The 22,022-nt window shown below is 55.8% G+C and overlaps 1 protein-coding gene across 14 annotated transcripts in view; it reads right to left on the bottom strand.

The window, feature by feature from the left end:
• Window positions 1-439: 439 nt before the first annotated feature.
• Window positions 440-22,022, bottom strand: part of DLG3 (discs large MAGUK scaffold protein 3) — a 77,436-nt gene continuing 55,853 nt past the window's right edge. For 7 of the 14 annotated variants that reach the window (XM_071569137.1, XM_071569142.1, XM_071569150.1 and 4 more), the window contains 13 exons: window positions 20,972-21,128; window positions 20,513-20,615; window positions 14,985-15,099; window positions 11,192-11,368; window positions 10,423-10,498; window positions 9,735-9,834; window positions 6,834-6,875; window positions 6,061-6,111; window positions 5,164-5,265; window positions 4,820-4,992; window positions 4,155-4,264; window positions 3,086-3,177; window positions 440-1,414 (listed from right to left, as the gene is read on the bottom strand). In XM_071569137.1, coding sequence (XP_071425238.1) covers window positions 1,308-1,414; window positions 3,086-3,177; window positions 4,155-4,264; window positions 4,820-4,992; window positions 5,164-5,265; window positions 6,061-6,111; window positions 6,834-6,875; window positions 9,735-9,834; window positions 10,423-10,498; window positions 11,192-11,368; window positions 14,985-15,099; window positions 20,513-20,615; window positions 20,972-21,128 — 1,405 coding nt within the window. In that variant the 3' untranslated portion in view covers window positions 440-1,307. Of the gene's footprint in view, window positions 1,415-3,085; window positions 3,178-4,154; window positions 4,265-4,819; window positions 4,993-5,163; window positions 5,266-6,060; window positions 6,112-6,833; window positions 6,876-7,966; window positions 8,013-9,734; window positions 9,835-10,422; window positions 10,499-11,191; window positions 11,369-14,984; window positions 15,100-15,650; window positions 15,750-20,219; window positions 20,299-20,512; window positions 20,616-20,971; window positions 21,129-22,022 lie in introns of those variants that run through there. The other 7 variants (XM_071569140.1, XM_071569146.1, XM_071569147.1 and 4 more) reach the window with 4 other exon arrangements.

Below are 22,022 nucleotides of genomic sequence, written 5' to 3'. Positions count from 1 at the left end.
TACTGATTTGGAAAATGTGACTGTCCATCCAAGGCACAGCTGGGGGCTTTTCCTGCCAGTGGCTAATGCAGAAGGGAATGCCAGTGTGCTGCCACAAGCTAGAATGGGTAATTTCACCTGCACCCACAGGTACAGGGCCAGTCCAACATCCTAGGTTTTCCACAGCAACACAGGACAGTGAGTACATTTGTTCCATGTGGCTAGTAGAATATTTCTTAACTAAACACCACAGATCTAGAGTCTATTTACAATAGAGCCAGCTTAAAAAATAAGTTAAAAAACTGGATTTTATACCCATTCAGTTCATTATTAACAAGAGAAAAATGGAATAATAATAATAATTAAAAAAAATCCAACACAACAACACAATATGGTTTTGGTTTAAAATCAGCTTAAAAAAATAGAACCAAAAGGAAACCTCTCATGCAAACACATAAGGTGGTGTGTAAAACAATGTGCAATTTAATATGTAGTATCATCCATTCTCTTGCTCTGCAGCCTCCTGCTCAGTTTGTCTCCCAGCCTCTCTCAGACCAGCTGCAGCTCCTTGCTCTGGTCCCTCCTGCACAGGCAGTACCAGTCTCTGCTCTGCCTCAGACCCAGGGTGGCTGCAGGGAACTGGTCTGGATGGGAGATGCTTCCAAAGCACCTGGTACCATTTTGAGCTCTTCCTGCCCAAGTGGACTCCCTATGCCCAGTGGTTGGGACAGAGGAACTGAAAGAACCTTGCAATAACACAATACCTTTTCAGAGAGGTCCCTCAGGTTTCCTAGTCCACATACATATATATATATAATATATATATAATATCTCTCTATATATTATATATAAATTACATATACAGATAAATAAAATGCTTTCTGCTGCCCATCTGTCGCACTGTTCAGAGCTGCTAGACAGTCACACTTGGAAAAATGCCCCTGGAGCTCTGATACCAGCTCATGTGTTCAGAGTCCACTGTTTCACTTGTTCCTCACATTAGTCCTTAGCCGCTTCCTCCCATCTTGATTCTTTGTTTAGTTAATAATAATAATATAATAATAATAATAAAAACCGACGTTGAATGGGTTCTCATCTGTCTCTAATGGAGCAGTGGGAAGGTCCATGCAGGAATGGTGGGAACAGTCACATGATGAATGATAAGAGTTCATCCCAACAAAAGAAACAGGACTAGAAAACTCAATTTTGCGACGATCTAAAAAAGGGGGCAGGAATAGTTTTCATATCCCTTCCCCTTGGGGCAGAGGGCTTGGATGGGTGGGACTTCAGAGATCTTCTGCTCACAGGGAAGCAGGAGGGGGACATCTTCAGAGCTTCTCTGGGGATGGGACCCAGATGTAGTGCCCGGACTGGTCCTCGATGATCTGTTTGATTTTGCTGTAAATCTCTTCAAGAGAGTCTCCTTGTACAATGGCTGGAAGAGGAGAGAACAAGCAAGACCTTGAGCACCAGGCAGCACTGCCCCTTCCCTGCCATCAGCTACAGCAAGGCCTTCCCTCTGCCCCAGAGGGGCTGGAGGGCGGGGCTGGCAGGGACTGAACCAGCCAGCGTGTCAGAGGAGCTGCAACAGGCCCACTGCGACACAGAGGGTTAAATCAGCACCTCCCCGGGGATTAACCAGTGCTGATCCTGCCTGGCAGAGCTCCTCCATGTGTGCAGGGCTGGCTGAGTTCTCCACACCAGGCTGCTAATCAGCTTTGCAAACTGTGTCAGGCACCGCGCTGGGGCCGCGGGCGGGCCTGGCACAGCCACCGCTGCACAGCGGTGAACCGGAGTGAGGGGACGCAGGGCCGGGGCAGGTCAGTCTGCCCCAAAGTGCTGGGTCTGTCTGCACCCTCTGCCAGCTCCTGAGGGCTCCTCATGTTTGCTGCTTCCTCTGCTGCAGGGGGGAATCGTGGGCTGCCAGGCTGGGAAAGGCCAGGGCACGGCCGGCGCTCACAGCCAACTCCTGCTCAGAGAGCGGCAACATTCTCGCTGCTTAGCACAGACACAGCACGAAGCACTTCACTGTGCTTCCTACATCACAGGAACGTGCACGTGGAGGGCCAAAGCTTTCCTGTAATCCTGCCTGCTTCTGTACTCTCCAGCGTCTCTGTTCCCTCATTCTAAGTTCCTGGCACAGAACCTGTGACAGTGACCATAGCTGCCCATTATCTGGTTCTTTCAATAACACATTTCAGCCAAGAGTGTTTCTTCCCCAGGTCAATCTCAAACCCGCTCTCCAAGTGCACAGGGGCTGCTGCTCAGGACAGGAGGTCCAGGGAAAGCTCTTACCCTGTTTCTACCCAGACATTTGCTCATATGAGATCAATTTTTGAAAAAGGTTCTGCTTGGGATTTTTCCCAGTAGCTGTTAGGTGGGTAATGCAAGGTTTGGCAGGGTTATGACTCCTCAGCTTTAGAAGAAACAGTTCCTGCACTAGAGAAAAGATGGAAGACCAGTTTCTCTGCATCTTTGCCTGTCCATGATTTTCCAGAATTAATCATGGTACAAACATTAGTTCCTTAATGCATGAGGATGCCTCTGTCATGAGCAGCTCATCTCTACAGCCACCAAGTGCCAGCAGCCCCTGACTGGCTCTTCAGCAAAGGCTACTTAGGAAGTCAGCCAAACTTCCAGTCTTTTTTGGGAGATGTTTTGTAATAACTCAGGACTGTCTCCACTATTTAGGTCACTAATTTTTTATCCTTCCTCTTTAAAAATGACTCTTTTTTTGAAAATGTTCCCCTTTTCCCCAGGCAGGGAGTTTATTGCCTGTAGACTTGTGGTACCCCAAATGTCTGCTGGGCTTCCCCTGCCTGGGGATTCTTTTAGTATTATTAAAGTTGGCAATAAGCTTTCACAAACTCGGAAAATCCTGCCTGACAACTTGTCTCCTTCTCTACAGCTGGTTTACTCTTATCCACTGATCCTGGAGCAGTTTTCCCCTTGCAGAGCCCTCCTGGCAAAGTGCCATTTCTTTTTTGCTTTGATGAAGCTGGACATTTTCCCATGACCCTGCAGTAAGACAGTGCTGGTAGAGAGGTCACAGCTGCCAGATGGAAAAACGAAATAAATCAGATGCAAGCCTGCTCAGGACACTCACCTGTAAAATACTCTCCAAACTCTTGCTCAAGTTTCATGGCTTTATCAAAGACCTTGTTGGCCTGTTCATATGTCTGTCTCCTGTTCATCTCCCTGCCATGCACAAAAAAACAGAAACTTGTAGCTCTTAGCAATGAACAGAAGCAAAAATAGCCCAAGGAGACAGGGTGCCTGGGAATCCTCTGCTCACAGGAATGGAAGCTGTGCAGGACCCAGCTCTCAAAGGCAGGGCCCTCCCTTTGGCACTTCATCTCAGCTTCCAATGGTTCTTCCCATTGTCACCACCTCCCTTGTCCTGCCTTCACTGTAGCACAGAAGTGAACTCAAATCCAGACAATTCCCTAAATTTGCAAGATCACTGCAGAAGCCTTCCTGCTTTTCCACAGCCTGTCACCAACTCCTTGCCTAGGTTTCCTCATCTTCATAAAACACCTAAATAAGCAAATTGACCCCTTTTGCCTTGAGAAGGGGTTTCCCAGTCCCCTGGGTGCCAGCAGGGTCTCTTCTGACCTCAGAGTCAATCTCAAGCTGTCAAATCTCCTCACAGATAATGTTCTCTGCTGCTGCTGCTGCTTGAAGAGATGCAAGCTCAGCTCTTACATCCTTTCCAGCCTGCACCCAGGGCCAGGAACAAGAGGACAGGGAGAAGGTCCCCCTTAGACACACAGCAAGCATCTCCTCCCTGCTTCCCAGGGCTGTCCAGGCTCAGCCCCCATCCAGCTGTGATGCAGCACTATGGGCTCTCAGCAGCTCTTCTGGCTGGACTTGGGGCCCAGGTGAGCAGCTCACACAGGTGCATTTGGGAGCATTTTTGCATTTCCTGTGGATTTTCTTTGGGATGAATGAAAGGTATTAAGCCAGAGAAATCCATGAGACCTGGATGCACTGTAGCATTATATGTGGAGGAATACCATACAGACAGCAATGGGCCCAGCTCTACTAACAAGGGACAACTTCAGCACCAGAAGCAACCTCTGCTGCTTTCTAAAAAGCAAAGGCAGGAGACACAGACCCCCAGTGTGCCAGAGCTCCTCGCCCTGGAGAGACACCGAACACGGTGCTGCACTTACATGAGAGCTTCAATGGATTTTGGTTTGATGAAAATGGCAATGGGATAAAGTTGTGCTTGTCGCAACCTCTTGATGGCATTGCCAGACACATCCAGGATGCAGTGTTTCCCCTGGAAAGGAGACAGTTGGGATCAGACCTGCCCACACAGTCTACTCTGTGCAGAAAACAACTTGCTCATACAGATGTGCTTACAAAGGAGAGGAGCTGCAGAGATGAAATCCCAGTCCTGAGCACAAGCCAGCTCCCAGTGGCCTCAAATTCCTGGCTGCTCAGGGCGGGACAGCAGCAATGCAAAGGGACTGAATTTTGGGATGTATGAAACAATTTACAAGCCCTTGGTAACTCCAGCACTCCTGCAGAGGAATGCTGCTGCTTCAAGGGCAGCCAGGGACCTTTGTCCTGTGAGCTCCCAAGCACAAAGCTGGTGGCACCAGTGCCGGGCTTTTGGGTGCAGTTTGGATGACAGAGGTATGACACTGAGGTAGAGTCACAGCTGAGAAAATCAGCCTCATGGCTTGGCAGGACTCAGGGCAGGAGAGGCTCGTGCCGTGCTTGCTTGATGTGGTTACAGCTCTTCTCACACAGGGAAAGGAGGGGAACTGCCAAACATGTGCAGGTTTGGGCTGGATGTGTCTGAGTCCCAGGAATGCCACCTGACACTCACCCTCTCTGCCACTGCTCGCACTGACTGAATGCTGGTCCCATAGAGATTGTCATTGAACTGCCCAGCCTCTATGAACTTGTTGTCCTGGATGTCTTTCTCCATCTGTTCCCGGGATACGACAAAGTGGTAGTCCTGTCCATCCACCTCGTTCTCGCGCCGAGGCCTGGTAGTGTCTGGAGGAGAGTGGGCAGCAAGAGTGACCCTGAAGTGACACATGCCAAACCAGGAGGGAGAGAACCCACCGGTGCTCCCAGCCCCCTCCCCATGCTGTGGATATCCACAGGTAGCAGAGTCCCCCGCTCCTCTCCATCCAGCAAGGACACTAAACACCAGCTGGGACTTACGAGGCACGCAGGAACCAAACTTGTGTGGGAATTCTGAGATGAGGTCATCATTAATTCGGTCCTTTGTCGGCCCCAGGATGATCACCGGCCTCGCATAGTGAACTGCAAACAAGAGCCACAACCTGAGGCCCCACCTGTGCTGTGGGCAGCTGACCCCACCGCCACTTTCGGCATTGACCTGCCCTCTCCCTCCTGGCAGTGGGTGCTCTTGCTCACATGGGCACCCAAAGGTGCCTCCTCCATGTGAGTTTATCTCCTCCTGGTCACGGTCAACATCTCCTTCCCATCTGACCCAAACCATCTGTGTGGCCCTGGGGAAGGTGCTCCAGGGTCACGGATGAGCAAAGCTGCTCCCTTGCTTGGGGCAGGAGCCAGGCAACCACGACAGCTGGGTGAGGATGCCACGGAGCTGGGGGAGTAATGGGAGCCTAAGAGTCAGATCCAGCTTCTGGCAAGGAGAGACCACCAAGGCTGGGAATATTCATCCTGCAGGGATTGAGCATCAAGCAGGGTTACAGGCTGAGGGCTGGGGCCAGGGCAGGGGCATTGCTCTGAAGCAGGGACCTGGTCTGAGGCAGGAAGGGATAATCCTGTCCTCAGCTAGGGACCAAAGCCCAGCTATTTTAGCTCTGGATCTCTCCCTTGGTCTTGCAGACCATGTCACAAGTCCTTTCTGTCGATTGAAAAGGGGCAGTCGAGGCCAGGGCAAGCCCAGCCAGGCAGCATGCACTCCTGGCTCCCCTGCTGCATGCAACACACAGGAGACTCCACCTGTGTTCCCCCAGTGTTGTGTTGAATGGCAGGAGGGGAGGAGGGCATCTCAGTCACCCTGGCTGTGCTGGGGACACAGGTGGCCACGCTGGAGCGGGAACGGGGCAGGTCAGCACCAGGACTTACTTTCTTGCCGCGTGACCGGCTCATATGACAGGATGGTGTCCTCTTGTCCTTCTGCAACAGAGTCAGGGAGAGGCAGGTGAGCACTCACAGCAGCTCCCCAGACCCTCCACACCCACAAGAGGCTGACTCCTGCCCCTCCAGCAGCTCTGGGGACACTCCAGGCTGCCCACATCCTTCCACTCACGGATGTGGAGCATGATGGGCATGCAGTCAGGCCCTCAAGCCACTTTAATTATTCATTTTTTAATTATTCATGTCCCAGCTCTGAGTCAAGCCTCCTCTTTCCCTCCCCACCACTGCAGGCTCTATGCCCACTGGACTGCGCTATCCTCCCTGCAGGGTGGATGGCAGGTGTGCTGCAGGTATTTAGAGGACCTGTTGGGGACAAAGGTAGAATCTGCTTCAGCTGGATCCCATGCTCTTGAGGAGTCTTGGGCTCCAGGAGTCACATGTGCTACAGACCTGGCCTCCAGCCATTGCTTCCTGCAGCAGGCACCAAGGATGGGCGATCACCACAGCCTGGGAAGCCACCACCCAACCCTGGAGCAGAGAGCCCTGCCTCCAGGAGTGGGCAGTGAAGCAGGCAGGTCTGCTCCTGCCCCCCAGCCCCTGCTCTCCCTGGCTCTGAGGAGGGAGCTGGCTGCAGCATCTGTGACACCAGCAGGAAGGACCAGCCTCCGAACAGAACCACCACAGGGACAAGACAAGATGGAAGTGCCACATTCATACACACACACATACATGGGGTGGGAGAGCAGGTGAGACACACTTACTGGAACTGCTCTCGCTGTCACTGGTGTTTGATGTCACGCCCTCTGCAAAGCAACCAGAGAGATCCCCTTCAGAAGGAGCATGGGTGGGAGGCACAGGGGCACCATGGCTGTCACCCAGCACTACTGATCCAGGGCAGGACAGCACTGGCCTCCCAAAAAACCTGTGCCCCAGCACCCACTGGGATAAGTCTGCGCCACATGGGCAAGGGCGGCATCTTTCACCCTCTGCTGGGAAACAGGACATGCAGGGGATGCCTGGCTACTCTGGGAGAAGGCAGGGATGCCAGGAAGGGCCTGCCTGGCAGGTGTGGGCTGATGTGGCAGCACTGGGCTTCCCAGGCAGAGGGAAGGTGAAGTGCACAGGGAGGAGGGTGCTGGCAGGGGAGCAGGTGCAGCATGCACACAGCAGGCAGGGAGGGCACGGCTCCACGCCGGCACAGGGAGAGGGGAGCCTATCTCTGGGGATGGGGCTGGGACGCACAGAGACGAGACAGTGACAGGATAAGACAATTTGGGGCTTTGCTTGCACAGGCTGATCCTAGTGCTGCGACCACCTCACAGAGGCTTGCTGGCCACTGCCTGAGTCAGGCTCTGCACTGGTCAGGGAGTGATGAGCTTAGTGGGGGACTCATGCCCAGCTGGGAGAGCCATGGGGCTCCCACCAGTGTTGTTTTGCAGCTCTGGGTACTGGTAACTCTGAGGAAAGTGGAAACACTTCAAAATGTTGTCATCAACCCCTCTCTGAGCAAGCCCGTGATGGTCACGGCCACCTCCCACCCACACTCCAGTGCCTCCAAGTGCTAAAGCAACATCCAGCCCAGCTAGGAGCGGGAAGAAAAGGATGAGGAGGTACAGCTCACCTTGGGTGCAGCAGACAGCCCTCAGCTCAGTGCACTTAGGGCATGGCCAACACCCCCAAGCAAGCTCCCTCATCCTGTCCCACGTGCAGCACTGGCACCTCAAGCCCCGCAGCCTCTGCTGGCAGACCTGGGGTCTCCATTAGCAGAGCAGCACCCGTGGGGCTCCTCCTGCCCCACACCCAGAAAAGCACAGCTGCCCCAGCCAGAGCCCGGCCATTCCCCAGGCACCACTAGCAACAGAAAGGGAACAATGTGCATTGGAATTCAACTTACTCAGGTTCTTTGCTCCATAATAATCGTCACTTAACCCAGGGAAGTCCTGATTTCACAGACAGCAAAAAGGGAGAGAGGGGGAGAGAAGAGAGCGCAGGAAAGGGGAGTCAGAGGGATGGGGGAGACAGAGCCAGACCAGCATTAGTGACAGGAGTGCAGAACAGCCCAGAGCTGCAACTGCAAGTGAGGTTAAATGTTTTCAGAGCTGATGCCATCAGCCCACTGCCAAGTCTTGCCTTGTGCAGCTGCACCCCCCGCCCCAAGCTCACCCTCTTTGCTACAGAGCCCCCAGGGGCCACCCTGGGTCTGGGGAGGGCAGGGCAGCCCTGGCTGGCATGAGCAGCTACAGCCCCAAGCTACTGGTACAGGCAGGGGCGCCCAGGGTGTTTCTCCTTGCAGAACATAATGGCAGGGCACAGTGGCTCTGTACTCCCCCGGCACAGCCTGGCCACTCTGGGGCCAGGCAAAGCAAGCCAGTCCTTGCAAGGGGCAAGGGGACACGATTTTCCCCACCTGTGTGTCAGCTGGCCCACACCCCAGTGCTTGCAGGGGCTGTGAAAATGCGGGCCAGGGACCCTCCCCTGCAAGTTGAGATGGACAGTGGCAGAGCACAGGGAGGGAGCTGGCTGTGGGTCTGTGACGCAGGCTGGTTAAGAGTGTGGACTGCCACATTCCCACACTGTATGTCATGTCACTGCAGGGATGGCCAAAAGCAGGGTCTCAGTGAGCCCCCAGCTTCACCTTAGAGTTGACTGGAGTCTAGCCATGTGGAGACACTACTAGAGATACCCAGACACACAGACATAACCTTCAGCACAGACCAGAGACTTGTGCTGGCTGCTAAGATCACTGGAAGCTGGCACCAGCCTGGCACAGGCAGCAGAGGGATGTAGGCAGCATTCAAAGCAGCCTAGACCTCCTGCCTCTGTATGATACCCAACACAACACCAGAGGGGAAGGAATATGCTTGCTGTGCTGGCACTGGGGCAGAGACACTGCTCTGCCTTGTCCAGAGGTGCCAGGACTGCCACAGCCTGGATGCTCACAGAAGGAGTGGATGCAGTTTACCACCTAGGAGGAGGGGCTGGGTTTGGTGAGCAGCTTCAGTGCTGCCCACATCAGGATTTAGGGCAACAAGCTGAATGTTCTGCCTTTGCTGGGAGTCCCAGGGTGCTGCCAGACAAGAGCTGAGGACCCTCCAGTGTCTACAGCCAGCTACCAAAGACGTGCCTCAGTCATGGGTGGGCAGTTCCTCTACCAGCAGGGTCATGACTCCCCTGTGCACACAGGGTTTTACCAGCTGGAAGGGCTCTCCAGTGGGAATATGGATCTGCAAGTCACTTCTAGGGGAGATGGAGCTGGAACCTTCCTAGGCCCTCAGCCTTGACAGGAACAGGAGAAGCTCTGCAGGAGGTAGCCAGCCCCTCGCTCAGAGGGAAGCAGCCCTTGGCAGGCAGAGCGGAGGAGCAGAGCCCACAGCAAAGGGTGGAGAGCAGGGGGAGGCAGAGCAGGGAGTCAGGTGGGTGTAAAGTTGGATGAAAAGATGAAGACATTGAACATGAGAGAAAGGAAGAGAGTGCCAGCCTGCAGCTGTTGCTTTCATTTCAAGCTCTGGTTTCTTCCTAGCTGCTGGCACGACTGTGGAGCACAGACCCAAAATCCAGGCAGGTGCCAGGACTCCTGGCTATGGAAATGTGCTGAATCTGTCCCCTCAGGGAAGGTCACCTGAGGGTTGCAGGCTTGCCCTCTCTGGCCAGCTGCTACTTACGTTCCTGTCCGCTGCTCTCCTGGGCCAGGTTCTCTTTGCTCTTGTAAAATGGAAACTTTCGAGAGAGGCGAAAACTCTTTTTACGTTTCGTTTTGATCGACTGAAGAACGTGGAGATGGAAGGGAGGACAGAAAAAACAATGGTGTTTAACGCATGTGGGAAAAATGAAAATGAAGAGACAATGAGGAGCTGTGTCAGGGCAGTTACCCTCAAATGAAATCATGGAGATTACATGAGAACTGTAATGCAGGAAAAAAATTAAGCATGGAGAAAAACGTGTGGTAGGGATGCTGGGAAGCTGATGGGGCAATCAGCAGCTCTGCAGGGGTAGCCAGGCAATTCTCCCTTCCTTGTCGGCATATTAAGCTTTGCTCATGAGGTGTGAAGGCAGCTACCTTCATGAGCTGTCTGCAGGCAGCTCCCAGCCATGGGCTCTGCTACCCCACCACTCCAAACAGGAGTCCTTCCCCAGTACTTCTGCACCATCCTGGGCTCTTCTGCTCAATTCCTACACAGTCATGAAAGGTTTGTGCCAAGCAGATGTGGGCCTGGGACAGGTCCAGTCATACTGCTCATTGCTTTGGGATTGTTCCAGCTGCCCCACTGGGAGCTCTGGCTGCTGGGACTCATCCTGCCCTCGCTAGTTACCAGTTCCAGGTGCCCTGCTGTGCCCCAGATAAGCACTTACCCTGTTGGATTCAATCATGCCAGTCCTGGCGTGGAACTTCACTGTTTTCAATCGCGCTCTCTCCTTCTTTTCCACCCTGATCAGAAGTTAAAGGGAAGAAAGAGCTGCTAGTCCCATGCACGTGCCCTCCATGCTGCCCACATGGTTTCTCAGGCAGCAACAGGCACCCTCAGTTGGTGGCCCCATTGGCAAAGGGCAGCTCCTTCCCAGGGAGGGACAGATGTGGAGCTGCCTGCCCAGGGTCTGCCAGTGTCTGCAGGAGCAGGACAGGGGACAGGCCAGCCTTCCTGAGAGGGATGGAGGACAGACATGAGGCTGGCTTTGCAGGCCTGAAGGCAAGGGCAGCCAGTTCCTCTGCTCTCTGCAACTTCCCAACTCGCAGAGCTGGGACCTGGCTGGCAGAGCTGGGCAGATTGACAGAGGACACAAGGAGCAGCCCACAGTCACTGCTGCGAGTCTGCTCTCACTTGGAGCCCTGGCCTGGCTAACACCAACTCCCCATCCCCACAGGGACCACAGACGGGGCTGAACACTCCTCTCCTCACCTGGAGTCTCACCCAGCTTTGGAAACCACCTCGCTAGGGAGACCTGCACCCAGCCCCAGCTTGCAGCCAAGGTGCCCTGCACGCTGCACAGCCACAGAGGAGCAGATGGACTGGGACCCAAGGAGATCCCAGAATGAGAAGAGCCCTAAGGGCCACAGCACTAAAGGAGGCTGGGGAGCTCCAGGATGCACCACGTGTGACAGCTCCTGCTGACAAACACTGACCTCTTCTTGCTGGGGATGACCCCGATCTGCTCGCTCTCGCCGTGGGGTGTGACAAGCCTGGCTTGCCACCACTCATCATCGGAGGCATTGATGACGTGCAGGATATCTCCGTAGGAGAAGCTGAGCCCCTGGCTGGGCAGGCAACTGTCCCGGGTCCGGTCATAGTCAAACAGGGCTCTGTGGAGGAGCAGAGAGGAGCGATGCCTTCTCTGAGCACAGCAAGGCAGCAGCTCTGCCAACCTCCTGGGGCACTGCCACCTGCATACCTCAGAGGATTTAAACCAGAACTCCACCAAGGTGAGCAGCACTGCCAGACACCAGCACACCCCTCTGCTGGTGGGCTCAGCACAAGCCCTGAAGTGTGCAATGCAGGAACAACAGTGCTGGACCAAAGCAAGTGGCTCCTGACCTCAGCTGCAGGACACACACGAACCACAGATGCACTGCAGGCGTCTGTGGTTAGTGAGCAGGTGAGCTCACGGCAGCAGCCTGCAGGAGGACTGCTCCCCACCAGCCCTCTGTGGCTGTGGCACCAAGGAGCAGGATGGGGAACATCACACCCCACTGCTGGGTGGTTGCACAAGCAAAGACCACCAGACCACATGGCTTTGAACACACTTTATGTACAGGGGTACGTAGAGTTCAGAGCCCGTGAATTAGGAATGCATCTGAGGGTATATATATAACTGCTTCCATAACTGATCCTTTTCAGTCTTCTAAATACCTCCCATGAGAACAGTTTATTTAGCTTAAAATTATCTTCAATATTAAACTAATCAGCTAAAGATTTTTTTTCACTAGAGGAGCATTAATACTCTTCCTGCACACACTTAATTGCACACAGAATTGCAGCCTCTACCATAAGTTGCTCTCAGTGGCTTTGTGTGCAACTCATTTTACTATGTCAGATTTCAAACTGTGTCTGCTTTGATACATCAGCCTTTCAAAAAACCAAACCAAGGGAAGAGACACAAGTACCACTGCCGGCAGCACAACCTCTGTGTTTGCTCTTGGGACACTGGCCCTATGCACTCCCAGCCCAGCATGAGCCCAGGCACCGCAAACACTGGCTGGCTGCTGGTTTAATCCTGGTACTAACAAGCCTTCCTCATGCAGGAGAGACATCCTCTGCCCTGCTCATTAGCCCCTTCCACTGTGGGGACTCTGAAGGGGGTCTAAAAGCACACAGTGTAAGCAGAAGGGCTGAAGGACTATGTGGCAGGTTCCCATGGAGCAGCAGAGCTGGGATGGCACTCCTGCCATAGCTGGGCTATGAAATCTTTTAGGTTATTTGGGACTGGGTCTTGAATGGTAGTGAGATGAGGTGCTGCCCTGTGGCCTGGGGAGGGTTCTTTGGGACAAGACCAGATGTGTCCTATGCACCCAGACACATTTAGCCACCAAGTCAGTTCTCCTTTCCCAGCTTATTCAGGGCTGGGGCTGCTCTCGGACTTAGTCCCTCTGCATGTCAGTGCAGTGCACTGGAGCCAGCAGCAAAGCACCAATGGACGCTCTGGCTGGAGGTAAACAAGCCTTGCAGGCAGGTCCTGGCCAAAAGATAAGGCTGCATGTGGCTGGCAGGCTGATTTGAGGCCAGAGCAGCCGGCCAAGGCCCCAGGGAACTGGTCAGGCTGGTTCCCAAACCCAGGGAAGACCTGCCCACTCCATGCACCCTGCCCTGCAGAGCAGTGCTGGGCTTGTGGCTGCTCCCACAGCAGCCACCAGCATCCCATGACAGGCACACCAAGATCTGTGCAAGGGCTGGACACATGCAAAGTCAGTACATGAGGTATTTGCTTCCCCAAGGGATGATACTCGTGGAGACCAGTCCCTGGCTGTGTTGGTACCCAGGACCCACCATGTCTGGGTGCTCCCCAGGGTGCATGGGCCAGACGGTCGCTCTGCTCTGCCCCCAGGCCAGCTCACAGCACAAACAGCCAGGAGAGCAGATGGTTTGGCTGGAGGGCAGGGAAGCACTGCCAAGGACTCCCATGGCTTCCTCCGGGTGCCCAGGCACAATGCCTGCCTGACCTCCATCCATACCCAGCACAGTCCCAGTGCTGGCAAACTTGGCCCTGCAGCAGTGCAGGCAGATGACAGGGAGAACGTGAACCTGCCTTGCCCCTGCCCACACTGCACAAATGCAGCTTCTGCACCCCCAAACTGGCTCCAGCACCCCAAAATCAGTTCCAGCAGGCACTTGGGTGCCCAGCTCCAGCCCACTGACAGCCCACAGGATGCAATGCAGCCACATGGGGCTGACTCAAGCACTTGGGTAGCAAGTCCTGTAATTGATGTCCTGTCCACAGCACAGCAGCTCAGCTGGTTTCGGGTAAACTGTGCTTGAAACTACCCCGCCCAAAAAGGGCTGGGGCAGCCTGGGCACCCAGCAGTTCCTGCAAGCACATTTGCAGGGTGTGTGTCGACCAGAGCTGGAGTGTGTTGTGAAGGGCCACACTGGGGGAAAGCTCTCCCCTGGGACACTCTCTCAGCAAGGCACTGCCCACTCCACCTGGGTATGTGGGAGGGGACACAGCACTGGGGAGGCCTCCAAAGCCACATGGAGAGATGTACCAAGGGATAAGGGATGCTATGACCACCATGGAGGCAACAGACAGCTCTCTGGTTCCCAAGAATACTCCAATACATACAGCACCTTTCCAGGGAGGGAACAGGCTCAACTCAATCTGGACCCTGGCTAAACCCTCCTCCACACATGAGGGTGTCCATAGGACAGCAGGGGAATGAAGGCAGGACTAGCAAGATGATGTTTATTCAACACAACACCCAGCTTGTCACACACCCCCAGGAAGTCCCAAGATACCAAAACCAAGCAAGCTGCCTGCAGAGACTTGTGGGAAGGTGTGAATTGAAGGAACCCAGAGCAGCAGCTCTCCCCTCCTTTCAGGCCAGGCTTGCATCATGTTCACCTTCCCCGAAGACCCTCAGGGACAGCCATGCAGTGGGAGATGCAGGCTGAGGCTCATGCAGACTCAGCCCTTGCCATCCTTCTCACAGGGAAGGAGAAGCATGCCCTGCTCCTGCCAGCCCCACCTGCAACAGGCTGTGCAGGGTGAGGATTTACAGGATTATTTTAATTACCAAGTTAAAATTACTCATTAGCTGTCACCCCACTGGCACTGTGGCAGGCAGGAGGTGGCAGGCAGCAAGCAGAGGCTGTCCTGGCTGCACAGAACTCACAGCAGCTAGAGCTGCATGGCTGTTTAACCCCTGCCTGTCCCATGACTGGCTCCAGACCACAAGTGCATGGAGGGCTCAGAGCAGTAATCCTCCTAAGAGCTCATCTCCCATCCAGCCAGATCCTGCCACAGGAATGGCAGGAGGCAAGGAGAAGCCTGTTAGCTAGGAGTGTTTCAAGCAGAATGCCCTGAAAGCTGCCACGAGCTGCCTGGGGCAGAAGCAGGTCTGGATGCCCATCATTTTCCTGCTTTCCAGTGGTCTTTAGTGGGTTGGCCTGGCCACCAGCCCCCTAGAGCTCTGTAGAGACATCAGTGCTTTCCAAAATGGAGCAGCCCTTCCAAGAGGCACTCAAGTGCAGAGCTCCCAGCACTTGCAACACAGTCCAAAAGCACCACTCTCCCTGCAGCACCCTCTGGGCTTCGTGGTGCACCTGTGGCACTCACTGCCCTGGCCTCTGAAACACTGTCCTCAGAGGTGCTGCACAGCCATCTGAATGGTGCTGAACCACCCACCCCTGCTCCCATCCTGGGGGGATATACCATCCCATCCTGCTGCCAGAAGCCAAGGGAGTGGGGGTGGCGCTGAGCCTTACCGGACATAGAGGGATCTCTTCTCGCTTGTCCGGAGCGAGCCGGAGCCAGAGCTCATGCTGCTGTTCATCATCTGCTCCCGCAGGTCATGGATCTTTGACTCGAAGCGGCTGTACTCTGTGGGGAGAGGGGTGGTCAGTGCAGGCAGAGTTGCTCCCGGGCTGAGCCTCACACTGAGCAGGGCACAGCTGGTGAGTGCCAAGAGAGATCTGTCCACAAGGCATCTTGCCCATGAGCCTGTCTGTCCCTGCACACGAGAGAGGGCAAAGCTAAAAAGGTTACAGCCCTCTGCAGGAGTCCAGGCAGGGCATCTGGAGCAGGCAGGGTACCAGCTGCTCCCAATCCGACCCCAAACACCCACACAGGCAGCTTGGGCAAGAGCTGTCAAAACCTCCACTGCTACCGAGCTGCAGCAACACGAGGTAATGGCTTGCTAGGGCTCAGCAAGCTGATTACCTACAAAGCAGTTCAAAACATGCAAAGAGAGTGAGAGCCCCTCCAGGAGGTCATCACCCACCAGCTGGAGCAGCAAGGCATGACTGCAGTCATTGGAGGAGGCCCCACCTACCCCTCTGTTGGCAGCAGAGCCCCTCTCCCCAGCAGCCATGGGGAAGGAGAGCAAAACGCAGTCCCCACCCTTGGAAGGGGAGCAGGGAGGATGAATTCACCTTTTGCTCCTACATCCCAGCGGCAGAGACCTGCAGGAAGAGCTGGGGGACTCTCCAGAAGCCACTGGCAACTCCCTGCCAGGAGGCTGGGCAGGAGCAGCCGTCACCCCAGCACCCGCCCTGCGCCGCGCCAGCCCGACCTTCAGCCGAGTGTAAAGGTCGGACCTACACACGGAGGGTGGAGGCACCAGGGCCTCCCTACCCAGGGCCAAAAGAACCTTTGCCAGGGTGACAAGCAACTGCAGCACCAGGGAAGCTGCCAGCACTGCCACAGCCCACACCATTAGATCTCCCCTCATACCCCTAATTTTGTCCCTTGGGCATATGCTGCAGTTACAGGTGAGAGAGGACCAGCTTCATCTCTGCTCTAAGACTTTCCTAGAAAGCCTCATCCACAACCCAGCAGTTTAGAGGTGGTTTGGGTTTTAATTTTGGGGAGGGGATCACAGCAGCTCCACTGTGGAGGCAAGTGCTCACTGCAGAGCCCCACACTGTGATGCACAGTGTGGAACAGAAACACTGCTAAGACAAGCTCTGTGGGCTGTGTTTGGGAACCAGCCCCTCTCCTGTGGACTCCCAGTGCAGACAAATGAAGGGTTGGGATTATGGGATAATGTAGCTGCAGCTCAGCATTTCCTGACTCTCCAGCCGGACCTCCCTGGGGCATCCCCATCCTGCACCCAGTTGCCAAAGATATATTTTTACTCAAAGACTGGAAAAAAAGGCAAGACACACAAAAACTACCACATGGCATAGAGAAACTCCCCATGAAGCCCCTTCCTCTGCCACACAACACCCAAAGGTGCTGCAACACTGGGCAGGGTCAGCTGCTTAACATGGAGATCACCCAACCCCTGGCTGCCCCACTGCCCCACCTGCCTTCCTGCTGGCAGAGGAAAACACAGAAGCAGCAAGGCATGGGCAAGGCTTATTTAATAAGGAAACTGAATTCTGACACCAAAGCAGCACCAGCATTTTACGAAGCTCCCAGCAAAGGGAAGTGAGCTTCATTCTGCTCCACACCTCTTGCCCCACATAGCTCACTTTGCCCCAGGATGCCCAAAAGCTCTTATATCCCAGAGGAGCATCTGTCAGAAGCAGGTACAGCTGCTTCGTACACCCTCTTTGGTACAGAAGGGCTATTTCCCCCAGAAAGCACCACTACAACCCCTGTCCCCAGCTGAGGCCTCCCAAATACTGCTGAGGGGAAGCATTTTCTGCACACCTCATGCCTAAGGGACCACTGCTCCCACCACACAGTCTCACATTCCTCCTGTGCCACTCTCCTCCACAAGAAGCCTGGTGTGGAGGATGCACTTCCCAGGATTGGGCAGGAAACAAAAGGCAAAAGGAGGTTTATCTACCACTACCATCAGGGCAGGGGTGTCAGGAGGGGAACCTTGGGGTGTAATTGCCCTGCCAGCAACTGCATATGCATTTCCTGCATGCAGCCCAAGGGCAGAGCTCTCAAATGCCCCCACATCACCTGGGGCATTACACAGAAAGGGACTTTCAAAATTTTGCAGAAGTGGCCATACTCTTTGGAGGGGTGGGAAAACCCCAACAGCATGACAAGAAGCACAAGCCAGGCTGGTTGTGGCAAACTGAAGGAATGCACAGGGGCTACTCTGGCTTTATCCTCTGTAAGTGAACACAGTCCTGCCCTAGGAAGGGTCTCCCAAGGAGACACCAATCCACACTTGCCTCGACTGTGGGAGGGCACAGAATGGAGAAAACAGCAGCCCCAAAGCAAACCCACCACCTCCTTCCCAGACAAGAGGAGGCAAAGTTACCCTGGAATCAGGTATGGGATACTCCAGCTGTCACCAGCACCCTCTTTGCTGAATGCTACAACAGTCTTGGAGATAACTACCAGCAGACCACCCCCAGCAAGCACCACTCCTCCCTTTGCTCCCCAGCTTTGAACCACTGTGCCTCTGCATGCCGACCATCTCCTGTGCAGCTGAAGGTCTCCCAGGAAGCTTGCCCAGGGTGCAGCAGGGAGGTTAGCCATGGCTGATCCCCACGGGATTGGGTGTTGAACATGTTCAGGACATGCTTATCAAGACTGAGAAGTATGTAACAGGTGACCCGGCACCTCTTGCTGTGAGTGCCATCGCGACGCTGCGTCGGGATGTTTGCTCTCTTCACTCAGCAACTCGGTAAAAACACTGCTCTACCCTCCCACTGCTCTTGTTTTTCCAGGGTGCTCCTGGAGCTGGGCCTGATTCTGTCCCAGGGGGTGAGTTTGGTATGGGGAGCACACTACAGCCCTGCAGCTGTGAGTGCAGACTGCAGACCATTATCAGGGGCTGCCTGCCTGCCCCAAGGACTCCCAGAACCAGCACACACATATGACACACCTGCCAACATGCCCAGCAGAGCCAACAGTGGGGCTGCAGCTGATCTCTGGGCATCAGAAGACAGCACAAAGGAGAAGATGCTGGCAGAGAGGGGAGTTGCAATGGAAACCAACCCCTGATCATGAACAAAGCCCTGCATGCACATGTGCCCTGCTCGCTCCAGTATCCAAACACTCCTGCCCAGGCCTGGGCAGGCTCTGCTGGGTGATCAGCAGAGCTCAGAGATGCTCAGCCAAAGGCTTCAGCTCAGGCATCTGCAAAAAATACCCACAGCTTCAGTTTGGCATTTTAGTGCTGGGTTAAAGTAGAGATACCTCCCGCCGGAGGCCCAGGTGAGCAGAAGGGAGCACGGCCACAGGAAAAGCTTGGAAGCTTTTAGAAGTCATTGCACAGCCCTGGCACATCTTCTTGAGCAGCCAGCTCAGAGAAATGACATCATGTGAGTTTTGGTATTTTCAGGTGAGAAATATCAAGGCTTTGTTGCATGGGGTGTGAGGAAGGGGATTGCCAAACCCAAGCACTGGCCTTAGCAGCAGGTAAAGGTTGGGAGAGAAGTGCTCAAAGGGAAGAGACTTCACAAAAACTCAGAGGAACCATCACTCCTCCTCCTCCTCCTCGACAGCACAGCAGTGGTCAAAGGCAATGCACCACGTGCCCTGAAGAAAGAGAGGACAGCAGCTCCTCTTTCTAGCCTTCCTTGGTTTGGTCTTTGCTTCTTTCCCCTTCCAGTGCCTGGCAGGACACCACAGGGAGGGCCCCTCAGCTTCTGAGACCTGCACAAGCAACCCCTCTGCCCCCCTTGGAGCCCCAGTGAGGCTGGACACAGAGCACATGTGCCCTCATCCAGCACTCCAAGGCAAGCCCTACCCATGCTCAGGTACCAAAGACAGGTACCATCCTCTGCCCCTGAAGTAGGAACTTCACAAATTCCCTTTCCACCAGCATCTCCTCCCTTGGGCATCCTACAGTCCAGCTCTCCCAGTCTTCCCACAGTCATGATGAACACAGAGAAGCCAAACATTTGGGACCACACGTCCCCTGGAGGGAGCCCAGCTTCACCCACACCCAGGAGACCTTTCTCCACGGCCTTCAAGCCTCTGGAGCACTGAGAGCAATTTCCAAGATACAAGAGCCTGTATTCCCACAGCACCAAGACTGCCTTCTGGGATGGCTGCAGCCTGTGCCGGGTGCTGCTGCCCACACACACCAGGAGCCATCCCGGACCCGGAAAGCCACCAGCTACACAGCATTGACATTTCCGCCTCAGTCTAAAGGGGTTTCAAAACATTTTGTCCTGTTTGACATTTAAGAACCACTCTTGGTTGGTGTATTTGCCAAAACTCAAGTGGCAAAGGGAGCCAGAAATACAAGAACATTAAGTGCTTCCTGGAAAGAAAGCAAGCAAGCAAAAAAAAAAAAAGCCAAAACAAACAAACCCCATAGCACAGCCCTGAGCAGCACTGATGACTCGGCGCCCCAATGGCCTGTGCCACGGGCCGGGGGAGGCACAGCGGGGACAGACACCGGCAGGACACTGCGAGCGATGCCTCTGAGGAGGCACAAGACAAAGGGGTGGCAGATTGGCCTCCCTGGAGAGGGCCAGAGCCGCTGGGGGAGGACGCCAGTGGGGCTCAGGAGGGATGCCTTTTCCAAAGGACAGGAATGTCCGCATCCCAGCACGTGCACGGGGGGGGCCGGGACGCGGCAGCAGCCCCGGAGCATTCCCGGGCCCCTCGCTGGCTTTGGGGGGATCCTCCCAGGGCTCGCCCTCCCAGCCCACGGGCCACGCTCCAGCGCTGCCGTCCAGGGAAGGTCCGGGCAGGCAGCTGCCAGTTCCCCTCCTGCTGCCACCGGGACCCCTCGCGGGACCGCCGGCCCCGCCGCCGCCGCCGAGGGCACCAGAGCCCGGCGCTCACGCCCCGGGGCGGCGCGGCAGGTGTGATGCTCGGAGGTGGGGACGAGCCCCAGCCCAGTCCCGACAATCCGCTCCCAGTTTCGCCCGCACAGCGGGCCGCCCCCAGAGCACCCCCGACCGCGGAGTCCCCCAGTGAGGTCCGCGGGACCCCACGGAGCTGGGCCTCGAGGCGACGCCCTCGGGCAAGCGGAGCTCTCCCCCCTCCCTCGCAGACGGCCCGTACCGCCGAGCCCGGGCGCGGCGGCGGTGCCGAGGGGGCGGCCCGGCCCGGGTGCCGCGGGGTGCTCTCACCTGCCGGCGGGGCACGGCGGGCCCGACCCCGCTCCCGCCCGGCCCTCACACAAAGCCGCGCAGGCACGGCCGGCGGGACGCCGAGGCCACGCCCCCCGCCCGCGCCGGCCAATCAGCGCCCGCTCCGCCCCCGGGCCCCCGGCCCGCGCCCGTCCGAGCCACGCCCGCCATCCCCCGGCCCGCGCGCCCGCGAAACGCCCCGCCCACTCATTTGCATACCCCGCCCTCCGCCCGCCCTGGTCCCGGTTCCCAGTCCCGGTCCCGGTCCCGGTCCCGGCTTCCCGAGGCGGTACCTTCGGGCCGGTACTGCGCGATGATGGTCACCGTCTGCCCCGCCCGCTTCAGCGCCGCCGCCGCCTGCTCGTGCGTGGCGTTGCGGAGGTTCACGCCGTTCACCTGCGGGGACAGAGCGGCTCCGCTGGACCCGACCCGCGACGAGTGCCCTGCGCCCCGCGGGACCCGCGGGACCCGCACCCTCGGTCAGTCATCACTCTGCCAGCGTGTCGCAGCACCACGCCTCGTAATGGCGTTCCAGTGCCCCGATCTCTCGTACCGACATTCCCGGTGCCTGCCCTCCCTACCGGGCACCAGGGCTGCCCCCACCGCGGCCACCCCGGGGCCGTCGCCCCACCCGCACTGGGGATGTATCCCATGGAACTGTGTCTGGGGTGGGAGGGAACAGGTAGATCCTGTGGGTGCCCACCCCGGACTGGGCGAGGCCATGGAGGGGCGGTGAGGCTCCACCTACTCACCGATAGGATACGGTCTCCCCTCCGCAGCTCCCCGCTGAGGTCAGCAGGGCCTCCAGCCAGGATGAAGGACACAAAGATCCCCTCGCCATCTTCCCCTCCAACAATGTTGAAGCCCAGGCCAGTGGAGCCTTTGTGCAGGATGATTTTCCGGGGCTCCCTGAAAGGACAGATATGAGACAGGGAGATACCAGGGTGAGGAGCAGCAAAGCTGGTAACAGGCTTGTCTGTGTCCAGGCTTTCTGGCACATCGATGGGGCTGGAGTCCCTTGAGTGCAGCCTGGTGTGACTCAGCCCTCAGCACTGGGGAGACTGATAAACCAGAAGAGGTGAGGGCCAGTGTGACATGAGACAGAGAATCCACAGTGAAATCGCACACAGAAACACTGAACTGCTTGGTGACATCAGTTACTGTAAGCCTGGGCAGTGAGGATGGCACAGCCATGCCAGGAGAGTGGGAACAAGCCCCTCCACAGCACAGCAAGTGTCCCTGCAACCCCCATGCCACAGACCCTGCACAGTTCAACAAAGTCCTAAATTTTTTGTTGATGACTTAATTCTTTCACAGCTCAAACAACAGGCAGGCGAAGGCAGAAAGACTGCCTGGCATCACAAAACTCCTGCGTCAATTTTCATCTGGGAGAAAAAACCCAATGTGATGGGAACAATGGCTGCTCCCAGTGCAAAATCTGGATTAAAATAAGAAGGAATAAATGAGGCTAGACAATTAGCACAGGCTGGTGGTGATTGTCTGACAACATGACATTGGGGACCATCAGTGTATCCGTTGTGGCTGGATCCTGGGCATTTCCTTGGGTACTACAGGGATCAAGGGCCTGATCAATCCTGCACTTGTCAGGTATCAGAAGAAAATCTCTGTGATGCAGTAGGAGAGATGCTGGAGCACCAGGCATAGCACTGACTGAAAGCACCCATGGTAGACCCTAAAATGCCATGGGCAGACTTGTGCTAAGGGGACTCTGGGGCACTGGAGTTGTGGGGGGCTGGCCCAGCCTTCCCCTGACTGCCAACAGGCAGGGAACCAATGGGGCTC

The sequence above is a fragment of the Pithys albifrons genome, chromosome 14 (genome assembly GCF_047495875.1).
Source record: "Pithys albifrons albifrons isolate INPA30051 chromosome 14, PitAlb_v1, whole genome shotgun sequence".
NCBI lineage: Eukaryota > Metazoa > Chordata > Aves > Passeriformes > Thamnophilidae > Pithys > Pithys albifrons.
The sequence above is the reverse complement of the archived record's forward strand: the minus strand, read 5'-3'. Positions and strand labels throughout refer to the sequence as shown.